This window comes from Bombus bifarius, unplaced genomic scaffold, assembly GCF_011952205.1.
Source record: "Bombus bifarius isolate JDL3187 unplaced genomic scaffold, Bbif_JDL3187 scf7180000008203, whole genome shotgun sequence".
Lineage (NCBI taxonomy): Eukaryota > Metazoa > Arthropoda > Insecta > Hymenoptera > Apidae > Bombus > Bombus bifarius.
Genome location: NW_022884507.1, coordinates 754,710 through 771,991, shown reverse-complemented (window position 1 = coordinate 771,991; position 17,282 = coordinate 754,710). Strand labels below are relative to the sequence as shown.

At 29.3% G+C, this 17,282-nt stretch overlaps 2 protein-coding genes across 3 annotated transcripts; both read left to right on the top strand.

Moving 5' to 3' along the window:
• The first annotated feature begins 365 nt into the window (after positions 1-365).
• On the top strand, positions 366-9,061 carry LOC117210433. Of its 2 annotated transcripts, none has more exons than XM_033453444.1 (10): positions 366-2,999; positions 3,376-3,502; positions 4,480-4,623; positions 4,801-4,928; positions 5,879-6,070; positions 6,206-6,405; positions 6,771-6,920; positions 7,143-7,338; positions 7,464-7,791; positions 8,316-9,061. In XM_033453444.1, the coding sequence occupies exons 1-10, from the start codon at positions 2,850-2,852 to the stop codon at positions 8,654-8,656; spliced, it is 1,956 nt and encodes a 651-aa protein (XP_033309335.1). In that variant the 5' UTR covers positions 366-2,849; the 3' UTR covers positions 8,657-9,061. The 2 variants fall into 2 exon arrangements, with proteins under 2 accessions (XP_033309335.1, XP_033309336.1); XM_033453445.1 differs by having other exon boundaries at positions 2,916-2,999; positions 3,420-3,502.
• An 11-nt stretch (positions 9,062-9,072) lies between these two features.
• On the top strand, positions 9,073-15,457 carry LOC117210434. The gene is made up of 10 exons (XM_033453446.1): positions 9,073-9,939; positions 10,397-10,667; positions 11,178-11,341; positions 11,527-11,677; positions 12,000-12,170; positions 12,253-12,348; positions 12,433-12,619; positions 13,344-13,669; positions 14,251-14,442; positions 14,939-15,457. Exons 1-10 carry the CDS (start codon positions 9,859-9,861, stop codon positions 15,088-15,090), a joined length of 1,791 nt encoding a protein of 596 aa, XP_033309337.1. The 5' UTR covers positions 9,073-9,858; the 3' UTR covers positions 15,091-15,457.
• The last annotated feature ends 1,825 nt before the right edge of the window (positions 15,458-17,282 follow it).

Sequence of the window (17,282 nt, the reverse complement as noted above, 5' to 3'; positions counted from 1 at the left end):
AATCTGTATAACACGGAACGTGTATCTCACGTTATAGGCAGTCCTACTGTATTGTACCATATACTGTGTTGCAAGGAAAAACTAGACTATTAATAAAACAAATCAGAGAAAGAGATTAAATTTCGCAAAAGATAATAAAAATAAGGTGTAAAAGAGAACTAAATATCAATAAAGATATTTGAGATATAACTATGTATTCAAATAAAAGTAAATTAACATGTTTAGTTCAGATGGATACAATTACGTGCAAAGATATAAAACTTATGTCCAACAGTAAATCACGGATTTTATAAAATATATATAAACATATATCAACCATACATAACAAATATAAACATATGTGTATGTATGTGTGCTTAAGTTATTTACAAAATTGAGCGTAAAATTTAAAAAAAAAAATTATTATCGAATATCAATAGTAGATTTACTTGCAGACATATAGAAATAAATCCAGGAATTAACACAGAAAGAATTAAATTTATAAAAGAATTAAACAAATAAAAATTAGATAAATATGAACTAGACAAATAGGGATTAGATAAATAAGAATTAGCAAAAGTATATTTGAGGGAACGGACACAAAGTTTGAAGAACCTTACGTAAAGAAGGATATCATAGTAGGATGGCTAAGAATTGCCAGAAAGAAATCTTGCATCTCAAAAGTCAAAGAGAAAAATGTTTAGAGTTTGCTAAAATCTATTAAATCATGATAAAGAATTTTGTTAAACTGTTATATTTTCTGATGAAACAAAAATAAATTTATTTAGCGCGACCTCTATAACTCCGCTAATCTTCACCATCAACACAGATGTACGTTAAATTTTCAAAGTGACTATGTATTTGATTGATGTTGTTATTGACATATAGATCTAATTATGACATGACGTATTTTAGGTGTTACTCGAGATAGTTTGTGTGATATGACAACAATAATAAGGGCAGAGCTAAAGCTAGAATAGCTGAGTTTTTTTGTTTATTGAATAGGTCTTATAGGTATAGGATATATCATCGCTGTTGTTCTACTATAATCTTACAACGGTAGAAGATAGAAAAGAATTTCATCAGGCAAAATTTTGATTAATCTAGCCGTAGGTGTCCACTCTGAAAGTAACGGTATTTTGAATATTTCAAAATCACCTGTATATCTTTAAATGGAATTATAAATTTTTGTATACATCGATCGACCTTTAAATTGTTTATAAAAAGCTATTAAAGCACTTATATCGAGAACTGATTAATTTCAAATATGTTTTAATCTTAATATTGTAAAATTTATTATATGGAAACTGACACCGCAACATTTCCATATTTCTGTTTTCTTTGCCTTTCATACACTCAGTTTGATGAAATCTTTTAAGCTATGTAGTTATTTGAAACTGTTTAATTTCGCTTAATAAAATATTTTTCTATCTTTTACAGTTACGGAGTTATAGCTTGACTTTTTGACAATTTGTTACGTGGGAGACCTCGTATATATATACATGTATATTATAGGTGCGAGTGCTCAAGTACTATCTATTTAAACATTGTTGCACTATCGGCATATAGTTGATAATCATTTTACACGACACAATAATTTTACAGCACAAACTGAACGTTTTGTACCTATACAGTTTCATGTATATTCAGTATAGCGAATATGTACTATTAAACATTACAGAATCTTCAGTAAGGCACTACACATACAATTGTAATGCATTTAAATTTTTAAAATAATATACATATTTTAAATGAAATATGAAAAATAATAGCTTCCAGCATAGAATCAGTAAATAAAGCTCAAATATAAATTGATAAGCATCGTTGCATTACAATGTAATATTGTTATCGCTCTTTTTGTTCAAACGAATCTCTAGTACAACATGAGATTCTTTTGCAAACAATAAATTTATGCTCGATGAGCTAATCATAGCTAATCATATATGTAAAGCAGATAATATTTAGCTCTGACGCAGTCATTGAATAACATAAGGTCCAAGATGCACAATCCGAAGTTAAGAAATGTTGCCAAATGTTAATCTCAGTCATCATCAAGCATGAGTCAATGTGTTTTCGAGATGTAATACACACCTTGAATCGCAATTGTGAATACGTTAGTTTAATTTTTCATGCTTCGAATGCGCATACCGTCCATCGAGAATTATCATTGTTTTACAAGTTTTTATGAATTTTTTACATGCATTAAGAACTTCGTTTTAACATAGCCAAATATACTGTAATCTAGATAAGTTGATTTGAGCTGAGTCGTTGAATGTGCTGGTATAGTGTTGAATTCTAAAAGTAAAAATTTATTAAGTGGAAGTTTAATAGTGGAAAGAAAATGTTTTTGTATTGCTATGCTCGTTCGATATTATTTAAGAATTTTATAATAATATTTTTAATAATGTATGATATATTTAATAATCCAAAGATTATTCAATTTCTTCAATTTATTCATTGTAATGAAATTTCAAGACATTATAAACGTATGATATAAACGTGTCCCAACTGTATAATTCGAATCATTAAATTGGAGCATAGCATTGCATACATATATCGCATAAGTAAAAAAAAATTGCTGCGTCTATTAGAATAAAGCGAAAGAACTTTTGATCTATAAATGTGTACGAAACATACTTATTTTAATCAATAAATATTTAATAACACAGGGTTTGGTAGTTACTGTTAGCGTTAATTTAAAATGTCTTATACGTTTAATAATGACTGTATCGCAACTTTAATGCAACAGAACGTATAATGCTTCTTAATATTTTCAGGTATTAGTTCATTATTTTTAAGAGATTAATATAGATAAAACTAATAGATGCAGAAATTTCCGTACAAATCTTGTGGAATTCAGTCATGTAATCATGTCTACTGAAAAAGAGGAAGTGTTATTTAATGAAAATGAAAATATGCCAAAGAAAAAAACGGAAAATGTATATAATTCCGAAGAAAATTTTGAACCACCTGATGGTGGTTGGGGTTGGGTTGTAGTAGTAGCAGCTGGATTTTCTAATGTAAGTTATGGTTATTCTCAATTTTTAGTATCTATAATATAATAACATTTTTATGACAAAACGTTGAATCAATGTTAAACATTTTATATGATTTATGATCTAATGTAACAAAGATGTACATAATTTAAACAATTTTTTCTTACATAAAGCTTATTGTTTATATTACAATGATTTATTTGAAATGTAAATCAGAAATATGTAATGTTTGATTTAATTACGAAATTTGTCATTTTTATTATATATTCTGCAATTTAGAGCTTATCTTATTAATAATGCGAAATCATCGTTAAAGTTTCATTCTCGCATAAAGAAATATTTTAGATTGGAAATCTATGCTTACTAAAAATATAATCAACTGTGAATGGAATTTTTACAGCTTTGTATATTAACAATGTTGCAATCTTTCGGATTAATATTTAGAGACAGATTTGCAGAACTAGGAATCAATTCGTCACAAACAACGACTATAATAAATATAAATTTTGCAGTAAATTCTTGCACTGGTAAGTTGTTTTCCAATTATTCGTACTGATTTTTCGCTTACATAATAATCTTTTGACATAATCTTTTTAACTCTGTTTCATCATTAATTATCTTTTCGCTAGACATGACGATATAAAACTTTATCAGTTTATGAAACAGTGCGTTACTGTGCGTAACAGTGGTATTGATAAAAATAAGCATGTTTTTATCTTAACACCAAATGGGGATTTTGTGCTTTTCCACTATCTTATAACGTATCGCTAGGTGTATCACTACCTATCATTTCATGCTGCCAATGGTAGTTGTGTAATATTACGAACGAATATCCCACAAATTCATCGAACTTAATTAAATGCAACGATTGTCTTTGCTGACAAACAGTTGTAGTCATAGATCTTGAGAAGAATTTAAAATGGAAAAGCTTATGTAGTTGCGATAATTTAAACATGTTTTCCAAGTAGCGAAAAGAAACTTTAATCTAGAAATTACGTTGAGCGTAATTTATTTACGTTAGCACGCTGTTTACGTTATATGACATTTATATTTTATTGGAATATTTCTTAACACTGACACGCCTGGTCAAACGACCGGTTTCAAAATTTAATTTAAAATTGTACATTCGTTGTTATTTCTTTTGTTCATCTAACTTTATGGAAATTCTTATATTAACAAAAGTTAGGAATTTGATTAATCAGATAATACAAGTTTAATAATACAACTTTATGGAAATTCTTATGTTAACAAAAATTAGGAAATTGATTAATCAGGTAATACAAGAATTTACATAAAGTTAGATGAACAAAAGAAAAAACGACAAATGTACAATTTTAAATTAAATTTTGAAACCGGTCATTTGACAAAGGTCATTTGGTAAAATTAGTGTTAATATCATTAATACTACTATCTGTAATTTTTGTACCATATCCCCATGATTATAAACAGCGATAAATTAACGAATTTATCTAAAATTCTTTAATAAAGATGTTTTACATTGTAGGTTTAGCTAATGGTCCCCTGTTTAGAAAATACAATTATAGGCAAGTAGCTTTCGTAGGCACTCTAATTTGCGCTGTATCGATCACAGCGTTGTCAATGACAAGAACTTTTACCGGAGCTTTAATTTTCTTTTCTATTTTATACGGTAAGTTAAAGGTGATAATACAAGATAGATAAATTTGGGTAATGTTAACAGCGAAATATAAAGAACGACATGATAAAATATTCATCGTGCAAATTTCAATGATACTCTATTTATAAGTTTATTTAAAAAAAAAAGTATTAAAATACAGATGTTTAACGTTTGAGTTGCTGATTTCAGGTGCTGGACTTGGTATAACGATGTCATCAAATACTATAGCTTTAAATGCTTACTTCAAAAAGAAAATAAGAATTGCTATTAGCCTTAGCTGGACCTGTACTGGCATAGGACCAATAATAATGCCGCAAGTAAGTAAGTATAATTTATACGAAAGAAAATAATAATTCTTGAACGTACAATAAATAAAGAAACGTCAGGTAGATTATACTTAAGTATTTCCGTGCAATTTTCAATTGTGTAACAACTTTTTAATTTTATAAAAAATTAGTGCCACATAAAATAATTCCCAAATTATTGATTCTAGACAATTAGATTAATATAGTGGAATAGACCATTTTTTTCTGAAGTATGACGAGATTGAATATTTCCTTACAAAATACATGAATAGTTTACAAAACGATATAGAGCAACGTTTACGTTGTTCAAGGACTAACTTTACATACACGATTGTTACTTGTTAGTCATAAGCCATAAATGTACGGAGCTTTGTGTTCTTGGTTAACAAGATAGCGAGATTAAACATTGCGACGTTTTCTTATGGTTGCATTGAAGTTTAAGAAAGCATTTTAAGAACTTAAGATATCATACCTGCAAGTATGATCTATAAATTTATAAAAGTAATCTATGAGGAAAAATATAGTTGTAAAAAATTTCGATATACGAGTACAATGATATAACAAATATTTAAATAGCGCTATGTTGTATTAACGAAATAAAAGTTTATCATGAAATTACCTTTAAATAGAAAATATGGGCAGCTGTACATACTGTTTCAATTCTAGCGGATTTTTTCCACAGAAAAGATGAATTTATATTAAATGTTGCTTATCTCCTTTAGCTCCGAAAGTTAAGTTATAATAATAACACAATAATATAATAATTTATTCGTACAGTAGGCCCATAGCCAGTTACAAAGAGGTTGCTGCACTCTTATTCTTAGTTATATTCCTACGTTGAACTCTTAGTTACTATATTACATTTCTATTTCATCGTGTTGTATTATATTACTTAGCTCTTTCTTAATACAAGAGCTAAGTTATAGTCGATACAATATAGTAATAATTATATTAATTTCTAGATAATTACATTGCTGACGCCAATATATGGTATGGAAGGTACTATACTTATTTTTGGCGGTTTTGCATTTAACGCTGTAGTTTGTGCTCTTCTGTTGCAACCTGCTTCTTGGCATGTAAAAAAGGGACGAGATATAGAAAAATCTCCGAATATCAAAAACGTGAATGCCGAAGAATTGCCAATGACTGATAAGGTATAGCGTAAAGATAACTATCATAAGAATCATTTAATAACATATATAAACAATATAAGAAACAACTACAATGTTAAGAAATGGTTTTTATCAACGTTTAAAACTTGTAGCAAAAAGTAGTTATATTTTTTGTAGATAACGACGAATGTTACTTGTCAAAGTACATCGTTGGAAAATGTTGCCAAGAATACGCAAAGTAATTATAGTATTTCGAATCTTGTGAAAAGAAAGTTTGGAAGCCAATATTTGTATTATGACGATGAAGAATATGGTGCTTCCGGTATAGACGTAATGAGTCCTGGAACACCAATGATGTCCCGAGCTAATGATGGATGGTAGGTGCGAAAATGTATAGAATAACAGTAAAAACTGAGATTCATAGTGGTTCGTTTTGTCACTAGAAGTGTACAATGTAGAAAGTGATAAGAAACAATAGAAAAATAACAATAGAAAAAATGACAAACTAGTTCAACGATAATGATTCTTTATAAATAACAGTTTGAACTTCATAAATTTATATTTCAGTTATTAAGTAAAACGCATTATGCGCAGATTGGAAACTAGCTAACCTACTCCACTAAGTAATATTTCTTAAATAACATGATTTTCATGCACGTCGTTTTTACGTGCAATAAATTTAAGATCTAAACGCTTTCTTTATGTGTAGCAACTTAAAAGATAAGAAATGAAATATACACAGGTTCTCTAGAAGAAACACTTCAACTACGTCGATGACGTCTAAATCATCGAGAAAGGAAAGCTTTTCGTGGACTCCAAGCCCAACACCATCGATAAATTTAAGTAGACAACCCAGCCTTAATAAAAGGTCGTCGGTTAAAAATCTTAATAGGTAAATATATACAATATAGGTATTTCGCTGCCAAATCTGATATTGATATTAAATATTTTGATCCTGTAATACTTTAATCTTCGATGGTAAATAAATCAGCTTTTTGCTATTGCTAAATCTAAATTATTTATTTTGTAACACTTAGTTAATACAAATATAAGCTTGAGTATACATATATACATACGTACATGAAGTATACTATTACGTTAGAACTGTTTACAGACCAAACAGTGAGACAGAAAAAAATCGAAGAAGACGTTTGAGTTATCAACCATCCACCGCTCCATTGATTATCGCTAGCGAATCTTGCGAACATGCTGCGTATCTTGAAGATTGCAAGGATCCAAATTGTCAGCATAAATTGCAACAAAATTCAATAATGCTCGAAGAATTTGAAAATAATCAACTCTTGAAGAAGGTAAATTTGATTAAAGTTTTAAAAGTGTAAAAGAGAAGCAAAGAAAAAGAAAAAATGAAGAGATAAGAAAATTGAAAAATAGAAAAATAGAAAACTACTAACATAGAAAAATACATTAATTTTAGGAATGTGTGGAGAAGACGACAAAGAAAACGTTCTTGGAAGCATTGATCATCTTTTTCGACCTAGATCTTCTTCGCGATTTTGTTTACGTAAATATAATGTTGGGTATTACCTTCGCCAATTTCGCAGAGTTAAATTTTTCGCTCTTAACGCCGTTCATATTGAGCGAACGTGGATTATCAAAAATTGAGATTGCGACTGTGATGTCAATTCTTGCTAGTTTCGACGTGGCCACTAGATTGACAATTCCTTTTATTGCCGACTTTATCGGATGGCAAAATAGGACTTTCTTTCTAGTTGGTGTTTGTGGAATGGCAGCAGGTCGTATTGGTAAGGAATCAATACAGTCATTTGCTTGAAATTTAGCGATTTCTTTCAGTATATGACAGAACTAATAACATGGAAATGATAAAATTGAGAATGTCTATTCACTTTGACCTTCAGTTTATCAATATGGTATATAAAACAACGTCTCTCGTCTTTCGATTATTTTAATTAATAATATTTTATACGTAATTAGTACTATCTCGTTAATAGATGAATTCTTGTATATGAAAATCATTTACCGTTTTGTATAATACTAAGACATTACGGACTATTTTTCTGCTTACTTACATAATTCCCATCGGAATTGCGTAATACGTACTTAAAAAGAATCAATTAAATTTCTCATTTTTATCGGGTCAAACTATAGAAATAGAATGACAATATTTATCGTATTTCTATGATGTTCTTTAGTTCATTTCTTTACTATTATACTATACTATATACTATATACTATTATACGTATATGCATCATATAAAGCATCATATAAAGAACATATAATTTGTATATGTCTGTCAACTTTTTTCAGTTTTAGCACACGTTCAAAATTTTGGAGTTACCTTGGCAGTTGCGGTTCTAATTGGTGCTGGGAAAGCTTTGAAAACAATCTTTATGGCCCTTGCAATCCCTAGTCATGTTCCTCTGTCGAAGCTTCCGGCTGCGACTGGTATACAACTTTTAACTTGTGGTATTGTTTCGTTGACCTTAGGACCAATAGTTGGTTGGATTAGAGACGTAACTTCAAATTACGCAATTATGCTTCATTTTTTGAACATTTTCACCTACTTGACTGTAATTTCGTGGTGGTTAGAAACCTACTTTACGGAACGAAAGTCAACGACAGCAGAAGAAGAAAAAGACATCAAATAAATTAAACGTTTAACACGCTGACGATTCATGCAACTCTAACACCGAGTATTGTTCTTCTCCTTTTTCGTTGACGTAGAATGAATAGAACGTCTTGTTTCCCTCTTTTTTGAATATGGAAATTTTCATTATTTAAAACAAACTTATGAATTAACAGAAAATAATCTGTTTGTTAGTTCAGTCTCGATTAGATCACTGGAATTAAATTTCCTCGGCAATCAACGTGTTTTTCCATGATATGGAATTTTTACAACGACAAATAAACGAGCACGTATTTCGTATTGATTTATAACAAAAAATCCTGTATGATCATATACATATGTATAAACAAATAACAAGTAATTAACAATGTATTTAAATTATGTAAATGTTAACATTGAATTTTAGATATGAGCTTTTCTGAGATAAGAAGAATCCTTTCGTATTATTACGAGCAATTTTAATTCATTGTTGTAACGTGAATCGTAAAATGTAGGCGGATGATATTTTTATACACTTGAAGTGCTAAATGATGTAAACATAAAAATTAGGACAACACGATGCTATATGATTTTACATTAATAACGAAATATTTTCAGTTTACGCGATATGCAATGACAAAGCATTATAAAGATAAAGATTAGATTAATCAGCGGTACGTACTCGACTTTATCGTTTACAAGGTAGAATTCACTTTGTGCGGAAAACTTCTCTCAGTACCTGCCATGTTAGAAACGTAAGACTGATATCAACGTCGTTTATTGTAATTACTCTATTATGCTGTAAAATTGTCTTAATTTCGTTTAAGTACATTGTTATGAAATTGTGTGAGCGTAACTCATGTCTTTTATGTTGAAAAGAATGGCAAAATGTGTTCACTAAAAAATAAGTGAAACCTTTTACGTTATAATACTGTTATTTGTTATTAGGAATTAATCTGTTGTGTTAACTTTTTAAGCCGTTATTACTATCATTGTTATTAGAAATTAATCCCGTTTAAATGTAAATGATATAACCACATGAAACGCAACATTAGGTAATATAACTTTTAAACATACGTAAGATGTTAACCGAACAATTGTAAAGAAGATTACTTAAAAGCTAATATATTTTTATTGTTAATGTTCTGTGAACGAAGATGATATAAATAAAGAAGCCAATGCAATCATATTTTATTATGGTGTGATACAATCTGAACAAGAATAAAGAAAAAGAAAAAGAAGAAAATGAGCGTATCAAACACTGCTAAATTACCTCCAGATGGAAGCTGGGGTTGGATGATTGTCCTGGCATATTCATTGAACGGGGTACGTTAAATGTAATAATAAATTTATAGCAACTGTTATATTTTACTACATCGTTCAAATAGCACAGTTAACAAAATGATCGTCAGTACGTCGTTATTGAGCCTAAGTATCAGTTTTTTCTAATGAAACGTTTTCATGTCACTTTCTTAATTAAAATAAATTTCCATCGATACACTATCGGTATTACTTAGAATTGAAATATCTCCTCACCCGTAGCATGATAATTTTATATCGTTACTTTATCATAGGAAAGAATTTATGATTTCTTTCAAGTGGCTCCTGTGCTCTATTGTTTGCAAAATAATAATAATTTTTATATTAGAGTAATTTCTATCTTTTTATTAATCGAAACAAAGGCTTTATCATTTAGTTAAATTTATACTTGAAGATTTATTTTTATCTATATCGATGAATTTTTTTGCGATTATTAATAGTATTGAATTTTTCTTATATATAGATATGTACCGTATCGATTATGCAAGGTTTTGGATTAATATTTAAAGATATTTTCCCTCGTTTTGGGTTCACTGCGACGGAGGGAACAATCATTATTAATACAAACTTAGCTTCCGGCATGCTCCTTGGATTGATAAACGGTCCGCTTCTACGACTTTTCGGATATAGGAAAATGGCTATGATCGGTAGTACAGTATTCAGCAGTGGAGTAATTATAACAGCATTTGCCAAATCTTTTACCTGTTTAATGATCTTCTATGGTATAGTCGCATGTAAGTGAAATTTCCATTGTATACTATTATAAAAGCCAATTATTTGGATATCTAAATAATATAAATAAATAATAAGAAGATTACCATATACACAGGGTGTTTCCTCTATCTATTGTGTACTTGAATATCTTCGTTACTTTTGGAAAATAATGTAAAAATGAATTTTAAAAAAACTAGCTATGAAATTCTTTTCTATCGTTTCGTTTAATGTAGCGTATTGGGCTTTCTTCGTGTAATAAATAGAATACGGTTGCTGCCTTTCTGCAAAGAGGAAGGACTCGCTTCCTATTTTTAAATTAATTAACAACAGTTTGTTCCATTGTTTACCAAGAAAGTATGAGTATCGATCATTACATAATCTTATGAATATGCCAACTCTTTGTCTTACGACGCTCTTGCTATCTACATAAGCAAGCATTAACTATTTATGTCCATGTCAAATGGGAAATATTATATTTAAACATAAACGTTACCTGTGTTTTAATTCTAAACAGTGTTTTTTCTACACAGCTTTGGGTACGTCGATGACATTATCTGCTTTCTCGTATGCGTTAAACTCGTACTTCACGACAAAAAGGGGACGTGCAATATCCTTAGCAATGACACTTATTGGAGTTGGCCCCATAATTGTACCTCAAGTGACCACTTTATTAAGTTCATATTATGGATCTCAGGTATTTTTAAACACATTGTATAGTACTAAAGGAAATTATATTTTAATTCTACTATATATATTTAGAATTTAACTATTTAATTTATTATTAACTATTTATTTAACTGAATAAAAATAATGTGAGATAGAAACGTTTAATTAATCCTATGTTTAGAATTTTTACATTTTTCAATTTTATATTACTAGGGTACGATATTGTTGTATGGAGCGTTCACTCTGCACTCATTAGTAGGTAGCTTGTTACTTCATCCACTCAAATGGCATACGAAAAATGCTACTAAATCGGAAAGTGTGAACGATGAATCGTCGAAGAATGAGAATGAAAATACAATCAGGGGTAAACATTTGTTCAAGGAGTAGGAACAGAGACAAACTTTTTTTTTTTATTTAATTTTTACTGTCATTCGATATCTATTTAATTGCAATTATTACTCAAATTTTATATTTATTTAATTGCAATTGTTACTCAAAATTTATATTCTAATTTATATTATAATTATTTTAAATTCATCTTTTCTAATTATTTCAAAATTAATTATACGGTTAATGATGAAAACAATAATGGACTGCTAATTAGCTTTTCATTTATAATTATTTTCAAAGTCGTCAAGATTAACAAAATTTGGAAAAATTCTAGATTAAAATGAAATTTATTTTAGCACGGAAGCGCAGTGTTTTCCAAGACGAAGAAAGTTTTAAAAGTTCAATATTAGACTTAATTAATGTACCAAGAAAAACGACTGTTTCAAGTATCGATCACGATGCAGAGATTGGAAGTATATATGGAATTGATATACCCTATGCTCGACAGATGTCTGAAACATTAAGTTGTAAGCGATAGATTTATGATATATTCATGCTAGTGCACCTTAATTATACGAACGACGATTATTAAAAGAAATGTTAACGCAGCTTCGTTAGGAGAAAAGGAAGTTGATATGTACATAATTGCTGAAAATGGTCAAACGGGAAAGGAGCGTCGAAAAGCTCAGCCTTGTAATCGTCGGTGTAAGTATATGAATTTTTTTTTAAACAAGTCTAGTTAAAATATAATGAAATAAATAATTGGAAATACATATGTTCTTATTTTAGTAAAAAGCATTGAGACAATCAATCTCGGCAGCAGTATAAAAATTTTTGAAGAGAAACCTTTAACTAGGTGCAGTAGCATAGATGAACTTGAAACGGATAATTATCAAAGTACGATGGAAAACGATACATTATTAACAAAAACTCATGCAAACACAGTGTCAAATGCAAATATTGACAGCAATGGAAAGTATGTATACACGTTCGGATTAACGTGAAATTTAAAGGGAATGAAATTTATTTGGATACAAACGTTTTACTGAAATTAATAATATAAAATATATTTATGTCTGTTCGTGTGCATGTTCTAATGTGAATCTCAGAAAACTTGTAATACCACGAATAATATGTTACTGTCTTCTTGTTGAAACTAAGCATATATCGGATATTATGTTAGCCTAAAAATGTTTCTTTAACGCTTGACCCCTAAATTATTGATTATATGGTAGTTCTTGGCGAAGTTTTTAAATATATATATAATTGAAAAAAGAAAACCTTAATTATAATTTGATCATTATTGCCTTTTGGTTTACTTTGTTATGTACAATCACTCGTTAAAGATATTTTCTCTTGGTATGACTCTTAGTATGATAATAAATGTCGATTCGAAGTACAAAGAAGTGTACTTTGGAAAATAAATATTTGTTTTAAATACTTGATTTTTTCAAGGATATACGTATTCTTTTCAAAAGAATTGCAAAGAATATTTGGTCCGAATTTCTCATTTTGTGGATCTTAAGAAGTCTCGTGGATGACTGTTCAAACCGATTGCTCTAAACAGCTTTAATAAATCTTAATCCCTCGAATACTGAAGGATGATAACAGACAGTGATATACTGAATTCAAAGAATGAGGAAGAAAAATAAAAATATTATATCTTAGCTGTATTTAATATCAGATTTAATCAATTTTAGGTCTGAAAAGGAATCGACAATGACACGAATGTTCAAGACGATATCAGAGTATTTTGATCTGGATTTACTGCGAGATCCAATCTATGTAAATATGATGTTGGGAATGTCCATAGCTATTTTTGCTGAAATAAATTTCTCTCAATTAACGCCCTTTTTCCTGTCGGATATGAAGATATCAAATAATCAAATAGCGACTGTAATGAGTGTTATTGCCAGTGTAGATTTGATGTTCAGAATTCTTGCTCCTTTTATCGGCGAGTGGCTTCAGCAACCACCAAGAGTAATGTATCTAGGAAGCTTATGCCTCTTAATTATCAGTCGATCAGGTAAGCATCCTATCGTATAGTTTATCACATATTTAATAAAAGAACATTAATTTCTGAATTAACCAACTAAAAATAAAATAATGTTTCATAAGCACTTGCCTCGTCAAAAAAACGTATTCACCGATTTTTCATAAATATACATAGAGGTGTTGGTGAGGATCCTTTGATAAAAATATTTCAGAATATTTCCAGATTTTTTGAAAACCAAGAGCAATAAAAAGCAATAAAATCCTCACGGAGGATTAAGTCTACATAGGTAAACTGGGTCGTTGATGATCTAAGTGCTTCAACCTTGAATTTTTTCCTCCCAATCTTTTACTTCTATTGGAAGTAGACCGACTTTTATGGACAAATTTTTTATTTAATTTAAAATTTGACTTAACAGTAATCTTTCAAATTTTTCGAACCTAGTAGAGTAAGAAAGATAAGTTTGAATAGAAACCAGCTAGTTTGCCTATGGGGCACATGAAAGAACATTTTTGGCTACGATGAATTATTTAAGATTTAAAACATATGTTCAAAGTTACTATTTTAGCACAGAATATCTCTTCGTAACATGAATCTGTTTAATCTCATTACAGCTTTATTATTCGTCAATGGATTTATTTCACTGATAATCGTCGCTGTTGGATTGGGAGCTGCTAAAGGGATACGTTCAATATACATGAGCTTAGTAATACCTTGTTACGTGACAATAGATAAATTACCTAATGCATCGGGAATCCAAATGATTGTAAATGGAGTAATTCTTTTGTGTGCTGGTCCTATGCTTGGTATGTACAAAACTAAAATACATCAAGTATGTTTGTATATTTATATGTATTATTATTATGTATAGTATTAGTAGTATTATTACGTAGTAGTATTAGTAGTATTATTTCTTGCCACAATTACGTTCATGTTTTAACTGAATGATTCCACAAGTCAGATTCATACTTTGAGTAGACTGCTTGAAATTTCCTATGTAGTTTAATGTGAACTTCTTCCATGTATTATAAACTGCCCATTGTGGTATCTAACACATAATTGTTAATCCATTGAGTTTCAATAATTCTTGCAAATAGTTTTTAGGAATCTTACACATGGAATTAGTAGAGGCAAGAATTATCATCGGAGAATTATATTTGATCAGACCTTTTTCTATTTTCCTTAAAGAAATGTATTTTTTAAACTTGTTATATACGAAAAACAAGGAATACGCGATACATTTAATAATTTTCAGGAATTATGCTAAAACGATACATATTTCATTTTCTGTAATTATTGCAGGTATAATGCGTGATAGTTTTGGAAGTTTTACACCTTGCATAATTGTGATAAATTGTGTTACGGGTCTAACAGTCACATTATGGACAGTGGAAATGTTAATCATCCGAAAGAAAAAAATGCAGAAACGAAAAGAACAGCGAGACTCTCCTTGAATTGTTGAATACTCTATACTCTATACACTTATTCGTAACTAAAAATAATTTTTTTACTAAACTTCAATCAATGTATATCACTGTATACGAGACAGAGCATTTTTATCACGAACTGCCATTGGTATGTATAACGTGCATTGTAGTTGTGTTTTTTCCAAATTTTGAGCAACGTTCGATGTTACGTGTAACGTTTCTCCACTGAAAAAACGAAGTCGATAAAATATTTCCATATGATAAGAAGATTAAATATTTACTAAAGTTTACTAACGAAGACATTAGGCTATAATTTTATGTATTCATTAAGATAACTCGTGAAATGTTATTGACATATATCGACAGAAATTCAGTTTCGTTACTTTTCGCGCGCCGTATATACAGAAATAATCGACAAAAGAGATTTCATTTTTCCAAACTGGTACTGGACGTACATACATCTGTACATTGGATATGCACTTAATCATCCATTCTTCGTTTTAATTAAATCTTTACAAAACATACTGAATGACAAAAATACATTATAACACGCCTTACGTGCCTGCAAAACGGCTTTGAACAATTTATCGCTGGAAAAGGTAAAAGAATATTTTAATAAAACGATCACGAAATTATTCAATAAATTAATAGGTAATTTCTTAAAAATTTGTTACGAATTTTTCGAACTATCCAGTAGAATAGTTAACTAATTTTAAAAATTACTATATGTATTTAAAAATAATACTTGATGCGACGTTTAAAGTATTAACGATTATACTTACATATGGTGTTTATTAAAGAAAAGTTTGTACAGCACTTTCTATACGGATCACAGCAACTGCTATATCATCTCAAGTTTAATTAAGGTCGTGTGCTTATTCAATGTTGTTTGCCACAGAACAGACTTAATGATGTGAAGTGTTTCGTTACCGCAACTCGGGTCTTTTAACAATCACGATCTTCCGCACAACGACAATAGATTCTTTTTTCTCAGAATCTTCCGGTAAAAGTTCTCACACGCTGTTAAAGGCATAACACAAAGGATTAAACGTTTTACATATTTTAAAAAGGGTTTTAATTACACGGATTAATGTAAATATTCAAAAATAAGCATGATAGTACCAAGAATTTCTAACTGGTTCGGGACGAATGTAATTGTACATATGTATATATGTATGCTTGAGTAAGTTAAATGAATAAATATATTTTTTTAAAAAGCCTATTTTGAAATAATTAATTTCCATCGTAGGAAAATATACATACGTCTCGTCATTTTATATTTTTCTACGCGTGTGTATATAATATTTGCACGTATATATAATGTATATACACATCTATAATTTATATACAATTTAGGTCTATAATTTACAAATAATTTGGTACTTTGAAAAAGCATTTTATATATCTTATTTATTATATTTAGCAGAAGAATCCGTTTGTTTATTAATGTTCCACATTACGGAAATTTTCCTTTTATAAGATTATTGCAATGGATAGAAGTAAGTTAATAAAAAGTCAAATTCTTCTTTGAACGTATATATTCAGTCAATATATATAAGAAGAATGAAATTAATAATTCCGATAATTTCAATATGCATTTACGAATCTAAGATAAATTTTATACGAATGAGTGTCTTTTTTTCCAAGTATTCATTCTTAGAACTTTCTAGTCAGCTTTAAACCAATTTCTGATATAATTCTCGTATCGTTCCGTAAAAGTTTAAAGCACAATAAAATTAGAGAGTATCATCGTAAATTTCAGTCACGAAATCATGGTAAAATGGTCGCACTTTTCAATTGATGAAACAACGTGAACCGGAATACGGTCTCCTTTCACCATATAATCGAGAAAGTCTTAAACATTGTCAAACACGCAGTACGCGGAATACGTATGAGTGTGCATCGCTGTGGCATCTGAATACAAATAGCTCTTTTTGGGTGGCTTCCAAATGTGCAAAATAATCGAAAGTGACGGTATAAGAAAACGTATATTTAGTTATATATCCGGGGAAAAACTTATTGAGATAATTAAAAATGAAGTTGAGTTTCTAACTTTTAAATGTACTTTGAATTCAGTTACATTACATTTACATTTACATTAGTACAGTAGGGTTTAGTACATTACAAAGTTGATTCTGCCCCTCTTAAAAATAGCCAAAAAATAGATAATGGTCCCTTTAATTTTATAACTATACTTCGTCGAGTCGAAGAATGTTTAT